The following is a 16,980-nucleotide window of genomic DNA, read 5'->3' as shown; positions in this document are numbered from 1 at the left end:
CATGCGGAAATAAGGCTGTGACGAGTAGTAGAAGTTTATAGGGCAACAACAGAGCCACCGCGACATAAATCGGAGTGCGATTGACTCGTCATCAAGTTTAGGGAGTGTACTTGTACTCTGTGTCTGTGTAGCCAAAAAAAACGATGACAAAGTGGCCGAGTCCCATTCTGAAACGCTTGGGAGCGCTGGGGCTCTAGTGTTTCACCATGGATTATCATCTCCTCAGGGCAGCTAAAAAGCACCACCTCCTTTGCTCTTTAATTATCGCTGAAATGTTATGACAACTTGCGCAAAATGAAAAGCGGCCACATCCTTGGTATTGCATTGCAGACTGCCTTTGCCGTCGTCGTCGTCGTCGCGTCAGACCCTGAGACGGTGGCACGGCGTGAACGAGAACAGCAACAATTACTTGAGCGAGATGACCTAGTCTCCGACGAGTTTATAAGGGGCGAAGATGGTCAGCACGACGCCAGGACGGTTGACGGATCGTCTACCGTTGGAGCGGCGAATTTATCAACAACAGATGGAGAGAGTGTGGCTCACTCCGAGGCCTGGACACATGAGCCTGTGTGTACAGAGTTTCTTGGCGAGCTCGACAGCCCGTTGTGCGTTTATACCAACTCTAGTTTCAGCGAAGGACGAGGCATTTCAATCTTTACAACACCAAAGATTGCAGATGAAATAGCCTCTCTTCTTCCATTCCAGGACGCAGCGGCTCTGTCAAGCCGAGGTATCAATGTCGCAACGGACACATGGTATACGAAGGAGATCCCGGGCAAGGGCATGGGGATGATGGCCAAGCATGACCTTCAGCGAGGCGAGCTGCTCACAGTTTACACGCCATTTCTGTTGGCACATACAGAGAATATCCTAAACACAACGGAGAGAGAAAAATATCTGCAGATTGGCTTGTCGCAACTGCCGAAACAGAGTCAAGAGCAGTACCGGGCCTTGGCCAAAATCTACCACTTGCCTGAGGTGGTGGTGCAAGATGTGGTGAAGGCCAACTCGTTTGAAATGCACCTAGGAGGACAGATGCACTTGGCCGTCTTTCCCGAATCTTCGAGGCTCAATCATGCGTGTGCGCCAAAGTAAGTGGGATTGAATATTGCTCACTCACATAAGTGGAGTGAAGCGGACTCGTGGCTAACGCAGGATATTCAGTGCACAATATTATCTTGATCCAGACCTTTTGACACACGTGGTTCACGCGGTGAGACCAATCGCAAAGGATGAAGAGATTACAATCTCCTACACGACTCCGTATGAACCGTTCTCGGTGCGGCAGAAGTACCTCGAGAAAGCATTCCACTTTACCTGTTCCTGTTCACGCTGTCAAGAGGGCGCAGCCACTGATAGTGGGTTGGTGGAGATTCATAACCTTCAAGAGAGCCTGGGCAATTGGGGGGCGGACTCAACGGCCAGTGTCAAAAAGGCGGAAAGACTGGTCAAGGTCTACGAGCAAGAAGGGCTCGATGCATTCCTCGACAATGCTTACGGCCATGCAGCCTTGATGTACAACTCGGTGGGGAGTATACGGGGGGCCCAAAAGTACGCTCGGCTGGCTGCTGAGGCTGCCTCTCTCAAACAAGGACCAGATTCTTCAGATGTGAAGTTTTGGTTAGAACTGGTGGAGAATCCTCAAGAGCATTCGAGCTGGAAAAGGAGAAAGGTGGATAGAGAGTTGTAAGGGCTAGGAGATCTAGGTAGATGAAGGATGAATATTGATATATACCTAAGTATGTATGTATTGTGACTACTAGATGTATCAAGAGGTTGCACGTGATACGTGCTGATGGGAGACTGTGACATCCATTTGCACGTGTAAATTTTGTCAAGCTATTTTTGTCCTACTTTTTAGGCATTAATATTAGGTTCTTATTAGGCACCGTGGGCCCTTGATAGGCACGGGTTCCGTCCCCGCGGTGGATCGATTCGCTCGCCCAAAAAGTCCCCAACCGGCCTCAACCGCGACGCTCTACCCTCCGTTGCCTCCGAATTTCTTTACTTTGAAGCTTGTCCGTCCATATGGAGGCATCACCGGCTATCAATGTGTCATCCAACGACTCCGTAGAAAACTAAGAGTCACTCCAAAAAAACACTCTCTCCCCCGGCTCCGCTCTTATCCTCGTCTCTCCGCTTCACTGCGTTGGGGCGCATGCATCTCAACTCCTCCCCCCTTCACCGCATTCATTCATTCCTCTCTCATCTATTGTTATCCTTGCCGATTGCCACTTGCCTCTGGCTCCCAGACCTGATCTCGTCTCATCCATTTTGGGATACCGTCTGGTCCCTCTACCTTATCAACACCCGCCCACAGCGCCTCTCATTATGAGAGCGCTACATCCTTGATGATAACACATGCTCACTCAGGTGATTCGACCATCTAGACATACCATACATTTCACGACCACCTTGAGTGTTGAATCATTACTTTCAACATCAAGTCGTCTCCCCAAGTTCTCACCAGCACCTTCCCAATCTCACTCAAAGCGACCGTGTACCCTCTCCCATCGCTCCTTCCACGTCTCATCGCAGCAACTTACTGGCTCTGACCCTCAACAACGCGCTTTCTTCACCTACTCATCTTCTGATACTCGCCGCCATCTCATCTCAGAAGGTCGCACTACCACTCACAAAGACGATCAACCCACCACATCCTCCTCACCCTCAGCTTCTCCCTTCTTCCTCGAAACGGGCTACTCTATCTTCGCCAAACGCCCCAGCCGTGCCTTCCCACCTCCCTTCGTATCCCTCCCGTCAGGCTCATTTTCTGACCCACTCACCACTCACAACAACCCCGTTCGCGGCCGCCGTCCATCATATAATGGTGAGCCTATTCGAGGCATCACCAATGGCGATGACGCCATTCTGATCGGCGATCAAAACTTCCTCGCCGTCAACGACGGTGTAGGCGCATGGGCTCAGAAGGAACGAGGCCACGCTGCTTTATGGTCTCGCTTAATAGCACACTTTTGGGCCGTCGAGATCGAAAAGTCACTCAGCTCCACCGATAGTGATGCCAATAGCAATGGCGTTAAGCTCGAGGATCTTGACCCTATAAAATGTCTACAAACCGCCTACGAGGAGACTAAACTTGCGACTAAAGGCAGGGCCGAAGGTCTTGCTGTAGCTGACGCCGTTGCCTCCGGTGCGTTTGATGATCCAAAGCAGAAAACCTCCGACCTGTCTCCCTCAACCACATCCTCAAAGAAGTCAAAATCAAAATCCAAGGACAACGACAAGGACAATGAGAAAGACCCGTTCGACATTCTCGGCACAACCACGGCAAGCTCTGCCCTGCTTTATCACAAACCTAACCCCTCCCCACCGCCTCCTGATCCAGTCCCAGTCATCCTCGCTACTTCGCTGGGAGACTGCAAAGTCCTAATCGTCCGCCCTTCCACCAAGTCGGTCATTTATCGTTCCACAGAACAATGGCATTGGTTTGATTGCCCCCGTCAGCTTGGCACAAATTCACCTGACACTCCTTTGACGAATGGTGTCACCGAGATTGTCGATGTTCAAGTCAATGACATGGTTGCTGTACTCAGCGACGGTGTCACTGACAATCTGTGGGAACATGAAATCTCGGATATTCTATGCCAGGGTGTCGAATTGTGGGAGGGTGATGGTGAAGGCGAAGAAAAGGCGGATGCTAACAAAGACGGCATCGTCTATGTCGCAAGAAAACTCATGAACGCAGCCCGGGAGATCGCCACTGATCCTAACGCAGAAAGTCCATATATGGAACGAGCCTTTGATGAAGGTATCGCGGCAGAAGGTGGTAAGCTGGATGACATCAGTGTCGTCTTGGGCATAGTGAGGAAAAGAAAATCACCAAGGAGCGAAAACGACAAGGCAGATTGATATCATGATGCTCAGTGTTGCCGAATATAATTCGTGGACCTTCCCAAAGTTCCACTTTCAGCTTACAGCAGTCCGGTCACCGCTGACGGTCTTCGATGCGCTATGAAAGCTGAACGACACTCAACGAGGCATCTAATGCCCGAAATCGGTTCCGCATTCTGTCTCCGACACAAGCCCGCTGCAAGATTCGCGAGTGCTGTTTGTTCTCTGCCAGCCACTGCCACAGCTTCCCCATCAGGTGCTAGAAATGGGAAATCCTCTATCCAAGATGTCTGCCTAGTCCACATGGCAAAACAGTCAGTATCCGCAAGCCAGAGCAAGCTCCCCAGCGCATGTACCACATTAAGACTGGATCAAGATACGCGATTTGACGGAGGTAGCTTGCCCTGGGTTCCAGGGGCCCTTCAAGGCAGCTTGTGGGTCCCAATAGTTCTCGGCAACAATCACCGAGTCGTTGGCTCCAAACTCTCTTGGATAGGGTACCTGTATGTTGATGGTGGCGATGGCTGTCGCCTGGTTTGTCCTAGTGGCTCTCAACACGTGCAAAGCATGGTCATACATATCGAGGAAACAAACACCTCCTTCATGGGTTTACTGGTGGCATACAAATGTTCTGATTCTTCATCATCCGTGGCGCTAGTGTGAATAGCTAGCTAGATTGCTAATATTGTATAGCCCTGAGTTACAGATGTTCAATCTCTGTGGGCCATCCAGAGTCGAACATCTATGTGTCTTAGATTTCCCGACGCCTTGCCATGCCCATGACTGACGGTTGTTCGCGTAAATCATGTCTGCTTTGCAGTAAGACTCCACCTTTAGTTTCGATCGCCTCTTCAAAGCTAATCGACCACAGTGTGTGATGAGACAGAGAGCATAGTCGCTAGCTATGAGGACGTCGCGATTAATTTCTGGCTTTCGGCCAATCTGCGTAGACCAGGTCGGTCAGAGTCGAACGCTCTCACAATGTGGCAGAAGGCAACTTTCTGAACAACTTCAACAAAAGAGCTGAGCCATCCGCCGGCGCTGTGGGTGCTCCTGGTGCCACAGAAACAGCATCACCGACCTGGCCAAACCTTTGGGTCGACCATATTCGAAGCCAAGGTACTGTTCAATTCTCCACCATCGTTCCTCATCCACTAAATCGGAACTTGCTTGCCTCTAACCGTCCCAACCCCTCTCGAGGAGCCACATTTCTTCGTCTGTATGAATTCGTGAAATCTTGCAGGAGGACACGCACTTTTCTTGACTCGTTCTGCTCCAGCTTGTCTGAGATTCCCTTCATCAGCTTGTTCGCCTCTGCAGGTTTCAGAGTGCCCGCTGGAAGGAGCTGCAGTGTATTTTGGACCCATTGTGCAGCAGCTTGGGGAACCAGACTGAAGAGAGACAGCAGGACGGCTGACGCATCTGGAAACACGTCTTCGGGGAAACTAAACATCATGCCTGTCAACACCCGATGAACCAGTTGCTGTCCAGTGGTGCTGAGAACTCGCTTGACAGCGCTTCGCACTTCGAGCGGTGTCACGGGAGTTGGTTCACCATTGGGTCCATTGAAGTTCGAGATCGGAGGATGGTCAAAGCCGAAGTCAAGGAAGTCTCGGAGGAAATGCAACGAGGCCAGAACTGGCTCCAGCGATTGAAGCGTCAGCGCAGTCAGGGATGCCTGTACCATGGGCTCTGCCAAGTGCGATGTAATAGCTTTCGCCGGATAGTATCTGATGGCATCTGACGCTAAACGGAAGAAATCTTCGATGATATCAGGGAGCTCAACAGGCTGTAGGTCGGCCAAAATACGGAAGAAAACCGTAGCTTGCTGGGCGAAGAATTGGTACACATTTTCACTGGTGGCCTCGTCAACGAATTCAGCACCATATGAAAATTCTCGAATGACCGCATTGGTGGCCCACAGAAATGCTCCCTGGCGAGAAGTCTCAAATCCTTCGGCAATGCTGGTAGCAAGAGCTGGCAGTAGTGGCGCAGTAGCGGTCCGATAGGAGATTATCATGGTTCTCCAGCACTTGCAAACTCGCTCCAAGATGGGAATCGACTTTGTAAAGTGTTTGGCGATGCCTGACAAGGCAGGTAGGATTTCCTGGCAGTATTTGACTGCTGGGTTTGCCTCCTGTGGTGAAACATATGGCTGAACATAGTCGAAGAAGATGGTGATGAGGCCTAGATAGTCAGCTACTTGCTTCTCAGCGGCTTCATCCTTGGCGTGTTGAGCGAGCGAAACCACTCTGTTCATGACAGGGTCGCAGAAGAGCTTCAAAGATGCGTAGATATGATCAACTGGCTGCACTCCAACCACTGCAGCAACGCCTTCGGTCACCTCTTCTTGACTTGAAGGTTTCAGTTTGTCTATCACACCTTCGTAGAATTGATGTAGCTGGGGAATGTGGTCTCCCAAAAGCCGTGCGCAATCAGTTCCAAGGAACTTGAAAGCTAGCGCTGAAGCCTGAACCACTTCCAAGGCCGGGTGATTGAAACCGGATATGACATAGGTAAGTTGAGACTCGAGAGTCTCAGGATGCTGAGCAGTCCACTCAGTATAACGGGCCAGAGCCATGATGGCCTGAAACTTGAGCTTTTCATGATCAGGTACAGTTGTGAGGAGGGGTATGACCTGCGGCAAGACTGTGCCTTCCTCAGGACCGACCATGCGTCCCATTGCTCTGAGGCTGAAGAGGGGTGCTTCGAGTTCCTGCCAATGGGGGACGGTGTTGCCAGAGACATGCGAGGCGTAGGATTGACCCCATTTTTGGATTAGGGCAAAGGATTTTGTCAGACATTCAGTAACGCCGACCACTTCGCAGGCATCCTTGAGAACATCGCCCATGCTATGCCTGAAGGCGCGGAACTTGTCTTCTTGTTCACGATCACCGTCAAACAAATCCTTCTCATTGCCGTCTTCTGGGGTGGGAAATTCGAGATGCTTGATCATGACGTCGACGAGCTGTGAGAAAAGAGGAGCAATCTTGGCCTTAGATTGAGCGTACTTTTCCAGAACGAGGATCTGCTTTAGCTCGTACCAGAAAATAAAGGTTGTGGAAATGGCTTCTCGATCTCTGTCGCGCACACAGCATTCTAGGACACATTCGACCAGGTCTTTGAACTGATCTGGCTGACGAGCAATTAGAACCATCCAGGCCTCGCCTGCCTCGGCATAGAGTCTCGTAATGCCTTTCATCATGTCAAGATCTTCTGTCGCAGCGGCCTCCTGAATGAAGGGTCTTCTGATCAAGATGGCAGGGTATAATTTGCTGATGACCGGAAGGGATTCATCGACGTCCCGAGTGTCCCGGAACATGCTGCACAAGCAGTCCACGGCGGCGTCAAAGGATGCGCTATCCTCAAGAGCATCGGTGATCTCTTTGAGCAGAGGCGAATTGACAATGTCGAGAGCGGAAATTTCCCGGAGCCACGAGGCTAAACAGGAGTACAGGTGAGGATTTCTGGCAGCTTGTCCTAAATCCGTGGATTAGCAAGAGGAGTTGTACTGCAACAGGGATCGGCGTACGAGAGGACTGGGAATAGCTAATCAAAAGTTGGAGGACCTGATTGGCATTGCTTTCCAGGAGTTCCATGGTTCTTGCTGCAAGATCCTCTTCCTATATTGCACATGGTGAATTAGACTGTGATCGTCGGCCAGGGTGAGGTGGATGGGAGGCCGAAGACAAAATGCTGCGCGGTCGGACATACTGAGATGTTGATTTTGCGGCCATCAATGACCTCTTCTGGGAGAATTCGGAGGAAATCAAGCAAACAATCTCCGCCCTCGAAGGAATTGCCCACGGCGGAGCCGATTGTAGACACCACGTCCTTCCATGATGGTAATTGAATTGCAAGACTGGCCAAACAGACATTGATTTGAATTCTAATGGGTCTTGGACCAGGAAGATAAAGCTGTAGTAGAGATATTAACGAATCTCGGAGGGGCGTTAAGGCATCTGGAGGGAGTTGGTGAAGGTCATATGTGATCTAGACAAGATTAGCCCAGTGGACGAGGACGGGCGAGTGGTTATACACGCCTTTCCCTTTAAAGTGGTGGCAGCGAAGAGCCTGGCTTCAACAGGAGCTTTGGAGTCTTGAAGGATGGCGTGTGTGGCATTCCACGCCTCGGACTGAACAATTTGTCAAAGGATAACTCAGACGACGGTTGAGTTGAAAAGAGAACGAACCGATTTCTGAAACTTTTCTAAAAATTCGTGTGCCTGCGTCTTTTCTTTACCGGACAGATTACTCTGCATGGTAGCGAGAGCCTTGAAAACCGGGGCGAAGCCATCTTGGACGCTTTGGTGATCGGCCATTGCGGGAGTGATTGGGAGGAGGGGCAAAGAGGAAGGGAACAGAGGCCCAGAGCCTGTGGACTATGGTGGGCTTGCGCGAGCTCGCATCCGGTCGAGTAATGAGGAGAAAGGAGCGATCGGAAAGTGGTGCAGGCAAAAGAAGAAGAACTTGAATGTCGAACAGGATATTGCAATGTCGTGGGCGATGAACAAAGTGATGTGTAGTAGTAGTCGTAGGACTGGGTGGGTGAGTGGGTGCAGGGTAAACTTGGGTGGGTTTGGATGATGCGAGGCTTGAAAAAGGTTTTGGCGTTTGGCAGCTTGGATTGAACACAGCAAGCGCAGCCTGCCACTACTTACGACATTACGCCTGCCGTGGCCTGCCACTCTGCCCACGGTCGGCCTTGCCCAGTTGCCCCCACTGCACAGCAACATTGCACTTGCCCTCGCACCCTCGTCCACTTTTTCCACCTTTCCGCATCGGGCTTTCATTCTTCCTTCCCCGACAAAATATCAAGACCAGTTGCACTTGCACCGCCTTTGCCTTGAATACACATCGCAATCCTTCTCACAGCTTCCCCACGATCGATCTATCGGCCAGCCTAGTGCTACAAGCACACGTTCAAAGCGGTTCAACGTCACAACGCTCACCGCATCCTTTCCTCGCGTGAGACAAGGGCAATCCTCGCCCGCCTTCAACCTTCAAACAAACCACAATGAATCGCGGTGGTGGTGGTCGCAAGACCCTCCTAGCACCAATTCACTTTATTTTCAGTCTTCTACAAAAGCGATCGACAGTTTCAATATGGCTCTACGAGAATCTGCGGATCCGCATTGAAGGAAAAATCAGAGTAGGCTCCGCCCTGCCATGTTGAGGCACATCTGCTAACAGACTACCAGGGATTTGACGAATTTATGAACCTAGTCATTGACGACGCCGTCGAAGTGCAGTTGGCAACAAGAGATGGGCCAGAGAAGAGACGCCAGTTAGGTAAAAACCAGAATCCCCCCGCGAAATTCCCTCCATCCACATACATACTCATTTCTGCATAGGACAAATCCTGCTCAAAGGCGACAATGTCTCTTTAATTCAATCACTAGATTGAGAATCACGCTTTGAAAGAAAGAAAAAAGGCGTGTTTTCTGTCCAATATCGCATATGGCCTCTCCTATGGCTTGCTGACTGTTTACGCTTCTGTTCAAAGCGCCAATTCTGCATGTGTCCCCCAACACCTGCACCCATCGTCTTTGGCAAAAAGCGTCTGGTCGTTCAAGCCTTACTCATGCGCGGTGAGCACCTCGTCAACAGGCCAGTCGTCATCGTTGACTGGGACCTTTTCCTCAGGGGATAGAATTTGTTGGCGGAGCGCAATACCCACTGGCCCAATGTTGGTTAGCCAGTTCGAGATGTTTGGCAGCAGTCTTACCGAGAAAGGGCATCTTCTGGCCCGGCTGCGCAGCATCAAGACATGTTTTATAGGTGTGCAGATAGCGGTCATAAAAACCTTTGCCATGACCCAGTCTTTGGCGAGAATAATCAAAAGCTACGGCGGGCATGTATATCACGTCGAGCGTTGGAAAGTTACCTTGGTCATCCATGTCTTCACTTGGCACGCCCATCCCTCCAAGAGCATTGCTCCTTTGCAGAACCGTGTCTGGGGAAAGAGAGGGGATGCCCCAGGCGTCCGGGACGAGTGACTCGAAATCATGGCGGTCGTGTAGTTTCAACATGTCCATGATCTTGCCTTTTGAATCCTGACCTTTGTGCAGGTATGGCACGTAGACATGTTTTTCATCTTTGAGTGCTTGCAAGACTATCTCCCGCGTTGACACTTCGCGCCCTGGCATGGACAAGAAGATTGCGAGCGAGGTCGCTTTCTTGTAGACTGGTGATTGCAGCACTTTCTGGGTGATGATGGCCGCTTTTGTTATCAGCACAGCGACTTCTACGCCTGATGTCGATGACCTACACTGTCTTTGAATCTCTTGTGGGCTAAGCTGCTTGAGCTCTGACTGGATTCGCTTCCGCAAAACAGTCTTCTGCTCTCGAAGGGTACTGATTGACATCTTGCTTGGCATCCACACAGCTGTCCTAGGCGTGGAATGCCGAAAACACAGAGAGATCATCGGCACCAGTGCAGGGCCATGAGGAGAATGGTGGATAAGACAAAGGATGCCCGTGTTTGATATCCGCACACGACTACTGTAGAGTGTCGTGCTCGAAAAAAGCAATAAAAATGGATGGTTGTCTACTTGGTCTTTGTCCGGAACTCAGTCCAGAATGTACAATATGGCCTGTCACGCTGGTTTAAATGACCCAAAGCGGACACAAAGGCGAATCTGCAGTTCGACGGAGTCCACTAATTATCCGTGAGATGTGATTGGTTTATGATTGAAGCGTGTTTTGAAGTCCGGATTGGCACCAAGCAGAAAGCCCCTCAGCCTCCTGATCTGCCCTGGCGTGCCTGGGGACCAACCACTGGGAGTCAGGGACCTCCAGCCTTTGAACAAGGAGACACAGAGGCTCCAGGGGCTGCAAGCAAAGCTCCCACGCTCCCACGGTTGCTGTAACTTAATCTCTAGCGTCTAATTAATTGCACCTCCACACACCCAGGCAGTGGCAGTTGCCGCGCCTCAGCCTCCGCGTCAACATCCATTCTCCGTTGTCTTGTCTCTGCAGCATCCTTCTGTCTCAGGAGTGAGATTCGTACACACTTCACCCAATATCCAACCCCAACCTCGCCTTTACACCCTCGAGAGATAAGTCACACTTTAACGGCCTCAATCTACATCCTTACCTCAAAACCCTTCGCCTTATTGCCTGTCGCTCCTTTCCTCTCCTCGCCTTCGCTAGCGCCTGCGCCTGCCCCCAAGAAGATGCGACCATGATTTCCTCATTATCAAACATCTTCACTCTGTCCCTTGGCCTTGCAGCCCTTGCCCGTGCACAATTCGATGAACAACTGGTAGGGACATGGACAACAAAATCCAGAAAGGTCTTGACTGGCCCTGTACGTTTCGACGGTTTCCCATCTCCACCAACAAAGTGTGCCGACTAATCTCCTGGACAACAGGGCTTCTATAACCCCGTCGAAGATCGATTCATTGAACCCGAGCTTGCGGGCATTTCATACTCCTTCACCGCCGATGGCTTCTTTGAGTCAGCATATTATAGAGCAGTTGCTAACCGTAAGTCTCACCACTGTTGATGCCTGCAAAAAGGGCGTTTGGACCACTCCCCTCCACGAATTGATACTAAACCATTTCTTCCACAGCCACGACGCCACAATGCCCATCAGCTGTCTTGCAATGGCAGCATGGTACATACACCATTGGTGCTGATGGATCCATCAACATGACTCCATTCGGTGTGGACGGACGACAGTTAACCTCGTCACCATGTTCGTACGACGAAGCCATTTACATTCGTTACGACCAACCAGAAAAGATGGAACGATATGAAGTCCGGACAGACCCTTTCCACAACGTACCGCGCCTGAACCTTTTCCGTTTCAACGGCGTGCCCGTCCAACCTCTGTACAAACACTATCTTACTCCTCAAATGCTCCCAACCCAGACCTTGAATCCAACATCCACCCCTTCGGCGACTGCAGGCAGCAAGCTGAAGCGAGGGCTGGGAGGGGCTGACGGGTTAAGCCAACAAATCTTGGAGCCTATGGGTAAACCTGGCTTGGTCAAGACATTGGAGCCCTTCAACGCCGATAAGATCTGGTGGGCCGGGGTAGGTCTCACCGCTGTCGGCACCGTCATGTACATTGCGACCTCTTCGTGAGCTTCGAGCTTCGTATGTGCATTGCATTGCATTGCTTGGAGTTCATTGGAGTTGGGAATGCGATTCTACAGAGCTGACTGACCACCGGCGTGTGGCACTGCAGATGTTTGACGTTGGAAAGGTGATGTGATACCGCTACGAACAGATACATCAGGTGGGGGCTATATCTACCTTGATATCGGCGAATTTGTTTAGATAGTGCACGATTGGTCATCCTTTTACGGCTCTGCACGCCTTTTGATATTGACGGCGAAATAAATGGAACGAATAGGCTGAAGTGAGTAGAGTATTGGGTGTCATCTGCGATGGACTGTATGTATACTATCGATGACCGTCCTACCAATCTGAATTCAGCAAGGTCGCTTTTGCTTGTACAAGAAGCCAAGCCCCATGTTGTCGACCTGTTCAATGTGAACGCTGCCCTTTCCCCCACGCCTATACTGCTTCCTAGTAGAGCCAAGTTGATTGCTCGTAACATAACGACCACCATCAAAACCATAATGTCGGATAATACAATCACTCGGATATCTAGCAATGCAATCTCCTACCCAGCAGTATTCGAAGGGGGCTCGGAGGCAGTCGACCCGCGACCATTGACTTTTCTCAATTTGAGACTATCAACATCGACGCCCTTGAGTATACGGACCTAAAGGGTGGGTTATTCGTCAGTACAGTGCGACAGTACTCAAGTACTGTCACTTCTCTCCGCCGCCGCCGCCGCCGCAGACCCAAACAGGAGGGACAGGGGGAAAACACTCACATTTACAGCGCGATTATCAGCGAAAAAGTTCGGATCGTTGCTTTTCCCGCCGATACTGGTGCCACAGACTGGACAGAACGAATGAACCACTCTCTTGGGTCCAAAGGCATAATGAGTCATCGAGTCTAGACCTTTATGCCAGGTGATATTAGTCTCGAGCGGATATACCATTAGGTAGCCGTTGATGTTGCAGATAGAGCCTAACGATAGGGGATTTGGTTAGCTGCGGCTCTTGAGGAGATATTGTTTCGTCGTCAGAGATAGATATCAAGGGACTAGAGCGGCTGCGTGGTGAGCTGTAGGGCAAGGATTGCAAGGGACCTCACAGTTGCAGCTCGTCACAGGGCCGTCTTCGACAGGAGGCGAGATCTTGACGCTGAACCTTGAATCACTCGAGTCAATAATAGGTCTGGTGAGAGACCCAATGTCGCCACATACTGAATGTTTCCACAGTGACAAGCACCATCATAGACCTGTGACTTGGGCTTCGTCGGACTGATTGGACTACCAGCTGAGGCCATCTTGTTGAAATCAATCACCTGGTGATGTTGCTGTTATTTGTCTCAACCGTGAGCATGATGATCCTGATGATGTGATCGCCATCATAGGCTTTTAATAACGTTTGCTTGCCTGGTATCAATCTTACCTTGGATGACTTGCCAGGCTGTTCAGATAGCACGTTGGGATAGCAGCCTTGCGCTATTATCAACCGTCAAGCAATCAACTGTCCTTCGAGTGTTTGTTGACGTGTTGCCGGATCAAAGTTGGTCCGGTTTCTAGACACGTGAACGAATTGAAGCGAGCGTAAGAAAGGGTTGAGCCCCAGATTTCGAGACCTTGGAATGCGACTTGCAGGATTTGCGAATGAGGATCTGCTGTTGCCTGTTGGTTGCGAAAGAAAACCACTGGACAGGCACGCAGGCTACTCACCCCAACAATAACCAGGGAGGAGATTCGAAAGCTCGGCTTTGCCATCTTCACAAGGGGCCAGGGTGCTTCCTGCATGCATTAGTGCCGGCTGTTCAGGAACGGTGATTGGTGTCATGAAAACGTGGAGTAACGAACAAAGGAGGGGAAGGGGAAGGGGGGCTGGCAGGCTGGAGAAGTTTGGGTTCCATGTCATGTCTGGTCCTTTTGGCGGGCGCACGCGTTGTGGTGTCACTGGTGTACATACTGTAAACGACGGGTCTGCGAAGTTGCAAATGGACTACTAAGCAAGGGTTCTAAGTCGCTGACTTGTCACCTTGTGCTTGTCCTCTGCGTGGCGCTCCATTGACCCCTGGTCCTGAACGAGTTTCCTGTGGCCGTCAACATACAGAATAGGGTCATTGTGAATTGGCATTTTCCCCTTCATGGGTCGCAGAATGCTGCCTGAAAATGTCGCTGTGTTTGGACTGGTCTCGTACATACGGTAAGTCATAATCTGCTGGACGTCTTGTCCCCCATATTACGTGAGAAGGTCGGGATGTTTTCTCTGGCATGCATCAAAATGATTCAAGTGGCCAATTCAATGAATGGTATTGACCGCATGATGCTTGGATACCTGGTACCTTGGACCAATGTCAGGCACTCCAATAATGCCGCTGGTGGGTTTCAACTTTGGAATTGTTGGTGCTCGACGATCCTGGGCTGGAGCAGGCGACGCGACCCCAAGATTGGGCGTCAAGTATGCCTGCTTGTCGGTTGAGGGTGAATTGTTCGGATAACAGACCTGGTACTACGGAGTACTTTATATCATCACTTGGTTCAACGGCCCAAACACGGGGGGATTCTGATGCGCCAGCGACCCAACAAGGGAAAGGCTGCTCACCGCAATGCACCTGAGAGGCATGGGGAGGTGGAGAGGGGGATGCATTCGAAGGTCGGTACACAGGTCTATCGTTATCTTCCCATCTCTTGAAAAAAGACCACTGGATTCGCATCATGAGTACCGATGACACATAGTTTATGTCGTCGCAAATCTACATCTGAAAAGACCGTTTGTCCGCGTGTAAGCGAATCGGTGCAGGATCAGAGCCCACACGCATCAGTGTGCCTCTGCTCTGGTGACTTTTTAGCCCTGAAGGTGCGGCAGATCATCCATGTCAACATGGAGGTGATTCGACCACGGGCTCGGGAGTATCCGAGCGTGGGTGGTCAAGAGTCGAGAGGTTGGTGGATTGCTGTGGTGCAACGACAACACCCGACGCCAAAAATCCTAGATAACGCCTCGTGCTGCAATGCGGAATGATGTGATGAATTGGCTTGAGACTGGAGCTATCAATGGCGATCAAACCTTGGGGCGTGCTGGATTGTCGAATGGTGTGACCAATGTCCCCGAGAATTCCAACAGACTGGCCAAAGACTGGCCAAAGAAACGAATAATAGCGGCTTGGAAAGCGAAAAGCGTGGGGTTTGACTTTTCAAGGGCTGAGCGGATAGTGACGCAGGGCCCAAAAGAGGTACAGGAACATGAGGGACTAACTATAGTAGTGTGTAATTGAAACGTGAGAGATGGAGATGGGACGGATAGCAACTAAGAAGAGCCAAGTCGAGGCAGACGAGACAATTGAGACTACACTCGGTTGTTCCGAGAATGAGGATCAGAGTGAGAACGTGGACAAGAGGAAGAAGAAGAGCGAGGAGGAGAGGAGAGAAAAGTGCCTCAGTGCCTGAAGGCTTCTTTCCTGGGAGAGCACCCACAGAGTGAAACTTGAGGTTGGCCGCGACTGCTGTTTTCAATATATAAACATACTCCGTACTCCGTATGTACCTACCTGCCTCCCTACGGAGTACTTTTAAGTTTCTGAACAATTCACGTCTCACCACTTTTCAACTTTCAACATCTCCAGAGCCTTGCTAGGAATCGACAAGCTGCACCATTACCTAAGCCAACGGCGGTGTGAATACGCATAGAGTATCACGAAAGTGTATATACCATTTTAGTGACCCATGGCTGGCCAGAATGGAGGATCGTTGTGTAACCTTTTCCCAAGCGGGTAGAAGATCAGAAAGTGAAGCGAAACGGAGTCACTACTTACTGGTGCCGGGAAAAGACGCGAAGACAGCTTATGCAGGTTTGATACAATCTACGCATATGCGTACCCCGTATACATACATATTACTCGTAGTAGGTGGATTAAAAGCATCTCGCAAGCCCCAGGGCCCCTCTCCCATTGTAACTTTAAGTACTAAAAGTACTCCTCCGCTGGCTCCAGCCGCCCGGAGGCAGGGGACCAAGGGGACCCAGGGCCAGGGGCGCCTCGGACTCCACGGGCCACGGATCCTCTTGACTTTTGAGACCCAACCCTTGAACCATGACGATCTTCATCTCCAGACATGTGGAGACATACCTAATGGTGACCACATGATGTCTTTTTCTAACTTCAAATCTCGAGAGTGGGTGGTTGACGTTGCGCTCCCCTTGGCGCTCTATCTCGATTCTATTTGTGTTATGGGTTACAGGTCGTCACCGTCACCGACAGTGGCTGCGTGCTGCCATAATTCCATGTCAGTCAAGGTGCTGGCGACCAGCTAATAAGATATCGAGCCGAGTCGCCCCGCGTCTTTTCCAACTACCAGCACCTGATGTTCAACTCACCTCAGGCAATCTAAGCATCAGGCAGAAGAAGTCTACGGAACATTTAAGTTCAAGTCGCCTCTCGGCGTGGTTGATCTCGAGATTGATAATGCCTCTGAGACTACTGTACAGAATAATGCGTTCTAGAGTACCCTGATGTGCATGTCGCGTGTGAGAAAGACACTACTCGTAGGGCCTAGGGCTCACACACAGCGCCAGTGGCCGCCGTCCCTCGGTAGATTATCTACTACTGCCACTTGTAAGCGATAGCTTTGCCTTGGTCTGACTGCTGTTTTCAGCCACGCTTGGGCTCACTGTGGGTTTCCGAGTTGCAAATTTTGTCGAGGCGAAAGCCAATCCCCTCTCTTCCTGGGTTCCCCGTACCATGAATCAAACCTGGAGCATGGAGTAGGTACTTCACTCTCGACCAGGTATCACCATGGGACAGAGATGGATACTCAGATGCGTACTCCGTACTTTTGCTTTCCTTTGCTTCCGTTATGGGCTATCTGTACGAGCGCAGAAGCGGTTCGGTCCTTGACCCAGTACAAGGACATTTGTCGATGCGACGATGCCTGGCTAATTAATTGCCACCACCCACACACGAATGACTGCTCCTGTTAGGGTTAAGCGCTGGAGGCTAAGCGGAGTAGGCCCGCCCCGAAGCCAAAAATCCAAGTCCGAGGGGGGCCGAGGGGCGGCCGCGGCCGCTTCT

The 16,980-nt window shown here is 50.9% G+C and overlaps 7 protein-coding genes across 9 annotated transcripts; 4 read left to right on the top strand and 3 right to left on the bottom strand.

Moving 5' to 3' along the window:
• Positions 1-294: 294 nt before the first annotated feature.
• PV10_04932 (uncharacterized protein) lies at positions 295-1,690 on the top strand (the record flags this gene model as incomplete). The annotated part of the gene is made up of 2 exons (XM_016369525.1): positions 295-1,091; positions 1,165-1,690. The coding sequence occupies 2 exons, from the start codon at positions 295-297 to the stop codon at positions 1,688-1,690; spliced, it is 1,323 nt and encodes a 440-aa protein (XP_016225313.1).
• A 388-nt stretch (positions 1,691-2,078) lies between these two features.
• Positions 2,079-6,207, top strand: PV10_04931 (uncharacterized protein). Its single transcript, XM_016369524.1, has 2 exons — positions 2,079-4,671; positions 4,724-6,207. The coding sequence occupies exon 1, from the start codon at positions 2,362-2,364 to the stop codon at positions 3,868-3,870; it is 1,509 nt and encodes a 502-aa protein (XP_016225312.1). The 5' UTR covers positions 2,079-2,361; the 3' UTR covers positions 3,871-4,671; positions 4,724-6,207.
• Positions 4,460-8,436, bottom strand: PV10_04930. Of its 2 annotated transcripts, XM_016369522.1 has the most exons (5): positions 8,046-8,436; positions 7,896-7,988; positions 7,567-7,845; positions 7,385-7,475; positions 4,460-7,332 (listed from the first exon to the last, which is right to left on the bottom strand). In XM_016369522.1, the coding sequence occupies exons 1-5, from the start codon at positions 8,172-8,174 to the stop codon at positions 5,000-5,002; spliced, it is 2,925 nt and encodes a 974-aa protein (XP_016225310.1). In that variant the 5' UTR covers positions 8,175-8,436; the 3' UTR covers positions 4,460-4,999. The 2 variants fall into 2 exon arrangements, with proteins under 2 accessions (XP_016225310.1, XP_016225311.1); XM_016369523.1 differs by having other exon boundaries at positions 7,385-7,845.
• A 231-nt stretch (positions 8,437-8,667) lies between these two features.
• Positions 8,668-9,831, top strand: PV10_04929 (uncharacterized protein). The gene is made up of 3 exons (XM_016369521.1): positions 8,668-9,004; positions 9,054-9,144; positions 9,207-9,831. The coding sequence occupies exons 1-3, from the start codon at positions 8,870-8,872 to the stop codon at positions 9,257-9,259; spliced, it is 279 nt and encodes a 92-aa protein (XP_016225309.1). The 5' UTR covers positions 8,668-8,869; the 3' UTR covers positions 9,260-9,831.
• PV10_04928 (5-formyltetrahydrofolate cyclo-ligase) lies at positions 9,014-10,401 on the bottom strand. Its single transcript, XM_016369520.1, has 3 exons — positions 10,124-10,401; positions 9,581-10,075; positions 9,014-9,531 (listed from the first exon to the last, which is right to left on the bottom strand). Exons 1-3 carry the CDS (start codon positions 10,278-10,280, stop codon positions 9,431-9,433), a joined length of 753 nt encoding a protein of 250 aa, XP_016225308.1. The 5' UTR covers positions 10,281-10,401; the 3' UTR covers positions 9,014-9,430.
• A 410-nt stretch (positions 10,402-10,811) lies between these two features.
• PV10_04927 (uncharacterized protein) lies at positions 10,812-12,342 on the top strand. Its single transcript, XM_016369519.1, has 3 exons — positions 10,812-11,164; positions 11,228-11,342; positions 11,429-12,342. Exons 1-3 carry the CDS (start codon positions 11,039-11,041, stop codon positions 11,944-11,946), a joined length of 759 nt encoding a protein of 252 aa, XP_016225307.1. The 5' UTR covers positions 10,812-11,038; the 3' UTR covers positions 11,947-12,342.
• Positions 12,218-13,618, bottom strand: PV10_04926. Of its 2 annotated transcripts, XM_016369517.1 has the most exons (5): positions 13,353-13,618; positions 13,145-13,257; positions 13,033-13,088; positions 12,707-12,906; positions 12,218-12,592 (listed from the first exon to the last, which is right to left on the bottom strand). In XM_016369517.1, the coding sequence occupies exons 2-5, from the start codon at positions 13,225-13,227 to the stop codon at positions 12,491-12,493; spliced, it is 441 nt and encodes a 146-aa protein (XP_016225305.1). In that variant the 5' UTR covers positions 13,228-13,257; positions 13,353-13,618; the 3' UTR covers positions 12,218-12,490. The 2 variants fall into 2 exon arrangements, with proteins under 2 accessions (XP_016225305.1, XP_016225306.1); XM_016369518.1 differs by having other exon boundaries at positions 12,218-12,906.
• Between the last annotated feature and the right edge of the window lie 3,362 nt (positions 13,619-16,980).

Source organism: Exophiala mesophila (genome assembly GCF_000836275.1).
Source record: "Exophiala mesophila strain CBS 40295 unplaced genomic scaffold supercont1.3, whole genome shotgun sequence".
Classification (NCBI taxonomy): domain Eukaryota; kingdom Fungi; phylum Ascomycota; class Eurotiomycetes; order Chaetothyriales; family Herpotrichiellaceae; genus Exophiala; species Exophiala mesophila.
Note: the sequence above shows the minus strand (reverse complement) of the source record. Positions and strands in the feature narration are given on the sequence as shown.

Excerpts from the sequence above, each read along its gene's own strand:
- PV10_04931 (XM_016369524.1), top strand. The coding sequence starts at position 2,362 with ATGCTCACTCAGGTGATTCGACCATCTAGACATACCATACATTTCACG.
- PV10_04930 (XM_016369522.1), bottom strand. The coding sequence starts at position 8,174 with ATGGCCGATCACCAAAGCGTCCAAGATGGCTTCGCCCCGGTTTTCAAG. Across the intron at positions 7,989-8,045 it reads TAGAAAAGTTTCAGAAATCG|TCCGAGGCGTGGAATGCCAC; the intron begins GTTCGTTCTCTT and ends CAAATTGTTCAG. Across the intron at positions 7,846-7,895 it reads CCACCACTTTAAAGGGAAAG|ATCACATATGACCTTCACCA; the intron begins GCGTGTATAACC and ends AATCTTGTCTAG.
- PV10_04929 (XM_016369521.1), top strand. The coding sequence starts at position 8,870 with ATGAATCGCGGTGGTGGTGGTCGCAAGACCCTCCTAGCACCAATTCAC. Across the intron at positions 9,005-9,053 it reads GCATTGAAGGAAAAATCAGA|GGATTTGACGAATTTATGAA; the intron begins GTAGGCTCCGCC and ends ACAGACTACCAG. Across the intron at positions 9,145-9,206 it reads AGAGAAGAGACGCCAGTTAG|GACAAATCCTGCTCAAAGGC; the intron begins GTAAAAACCAGA and ends ATTTCTGCATAG.
- PV10_04928 (XM_016369520.1), bottom strand. The coding sequence starts at position 10,280 with ATGATCTCTCTGTGTTTTCGGCATTCCACGCCTAGGACAGCTGTGTGG. Across the intron at positions 10,076-10,123 it reads ACAAGAGATTCAAAGACAGT|CGGCCATCATCACCCAGAAA; the intron begins GTAGGTCATCGA and ends TGATAACAAAAG. Across the intron at positions 9,532-9,580 it reads CCAGAAGATGCCCTTTCTCG|TGGGTATTGCGCTCCGCCAA; the intron begins GTAAGACTGCTG and ends ACATTGGGCCAG.
- PV10_04927 (XM_016369519.1), top strand. The coding sequence starts at position 11,039 with ATGATTTCCTCATTATCAAACATCTTCACTCTGTCCCTTGGCCTTGCA. Across the intron at positions 11,165-11,227 it reads GAAAGGTCTTGACTGGCCCT|GGCTTCTATAACCCCGTCGA; the intron begins GTACGTTTCGAC and ends CCTGGACAACAG. Across the intron at positions 11,343-11,428 it reads TTATAGAGCAGTTGCTAACC|CCACGACGCCACAATGCCCA; the intron begins GTAAGTCTCACC and ends TTTCTTCCACAG.
- PV10_04926 (XM_016369517.1), bottom strand. The coding sequence starts at position 13,227 with ATGGCCTCAGCTGGTAGTCCAATCAGTCCGACGAAGCCCAAGTCACAG. Across the intron at positions 13,089-13,144 it reads TGTCACTGTGGAAACATTCA|GTTCAGCGTCAAGATCTCGC; the intron begins GTATGTGGCGAC and ends GAGTGATTCAAG. Across the intron at positions 12,907-13,032 it reads CCCTGTGACGAGCTGCAACT|GCTCTATCTGCAACATCAAC; the intron begins GTGAGGTCCCTT and ends CCCTATCGTTAG.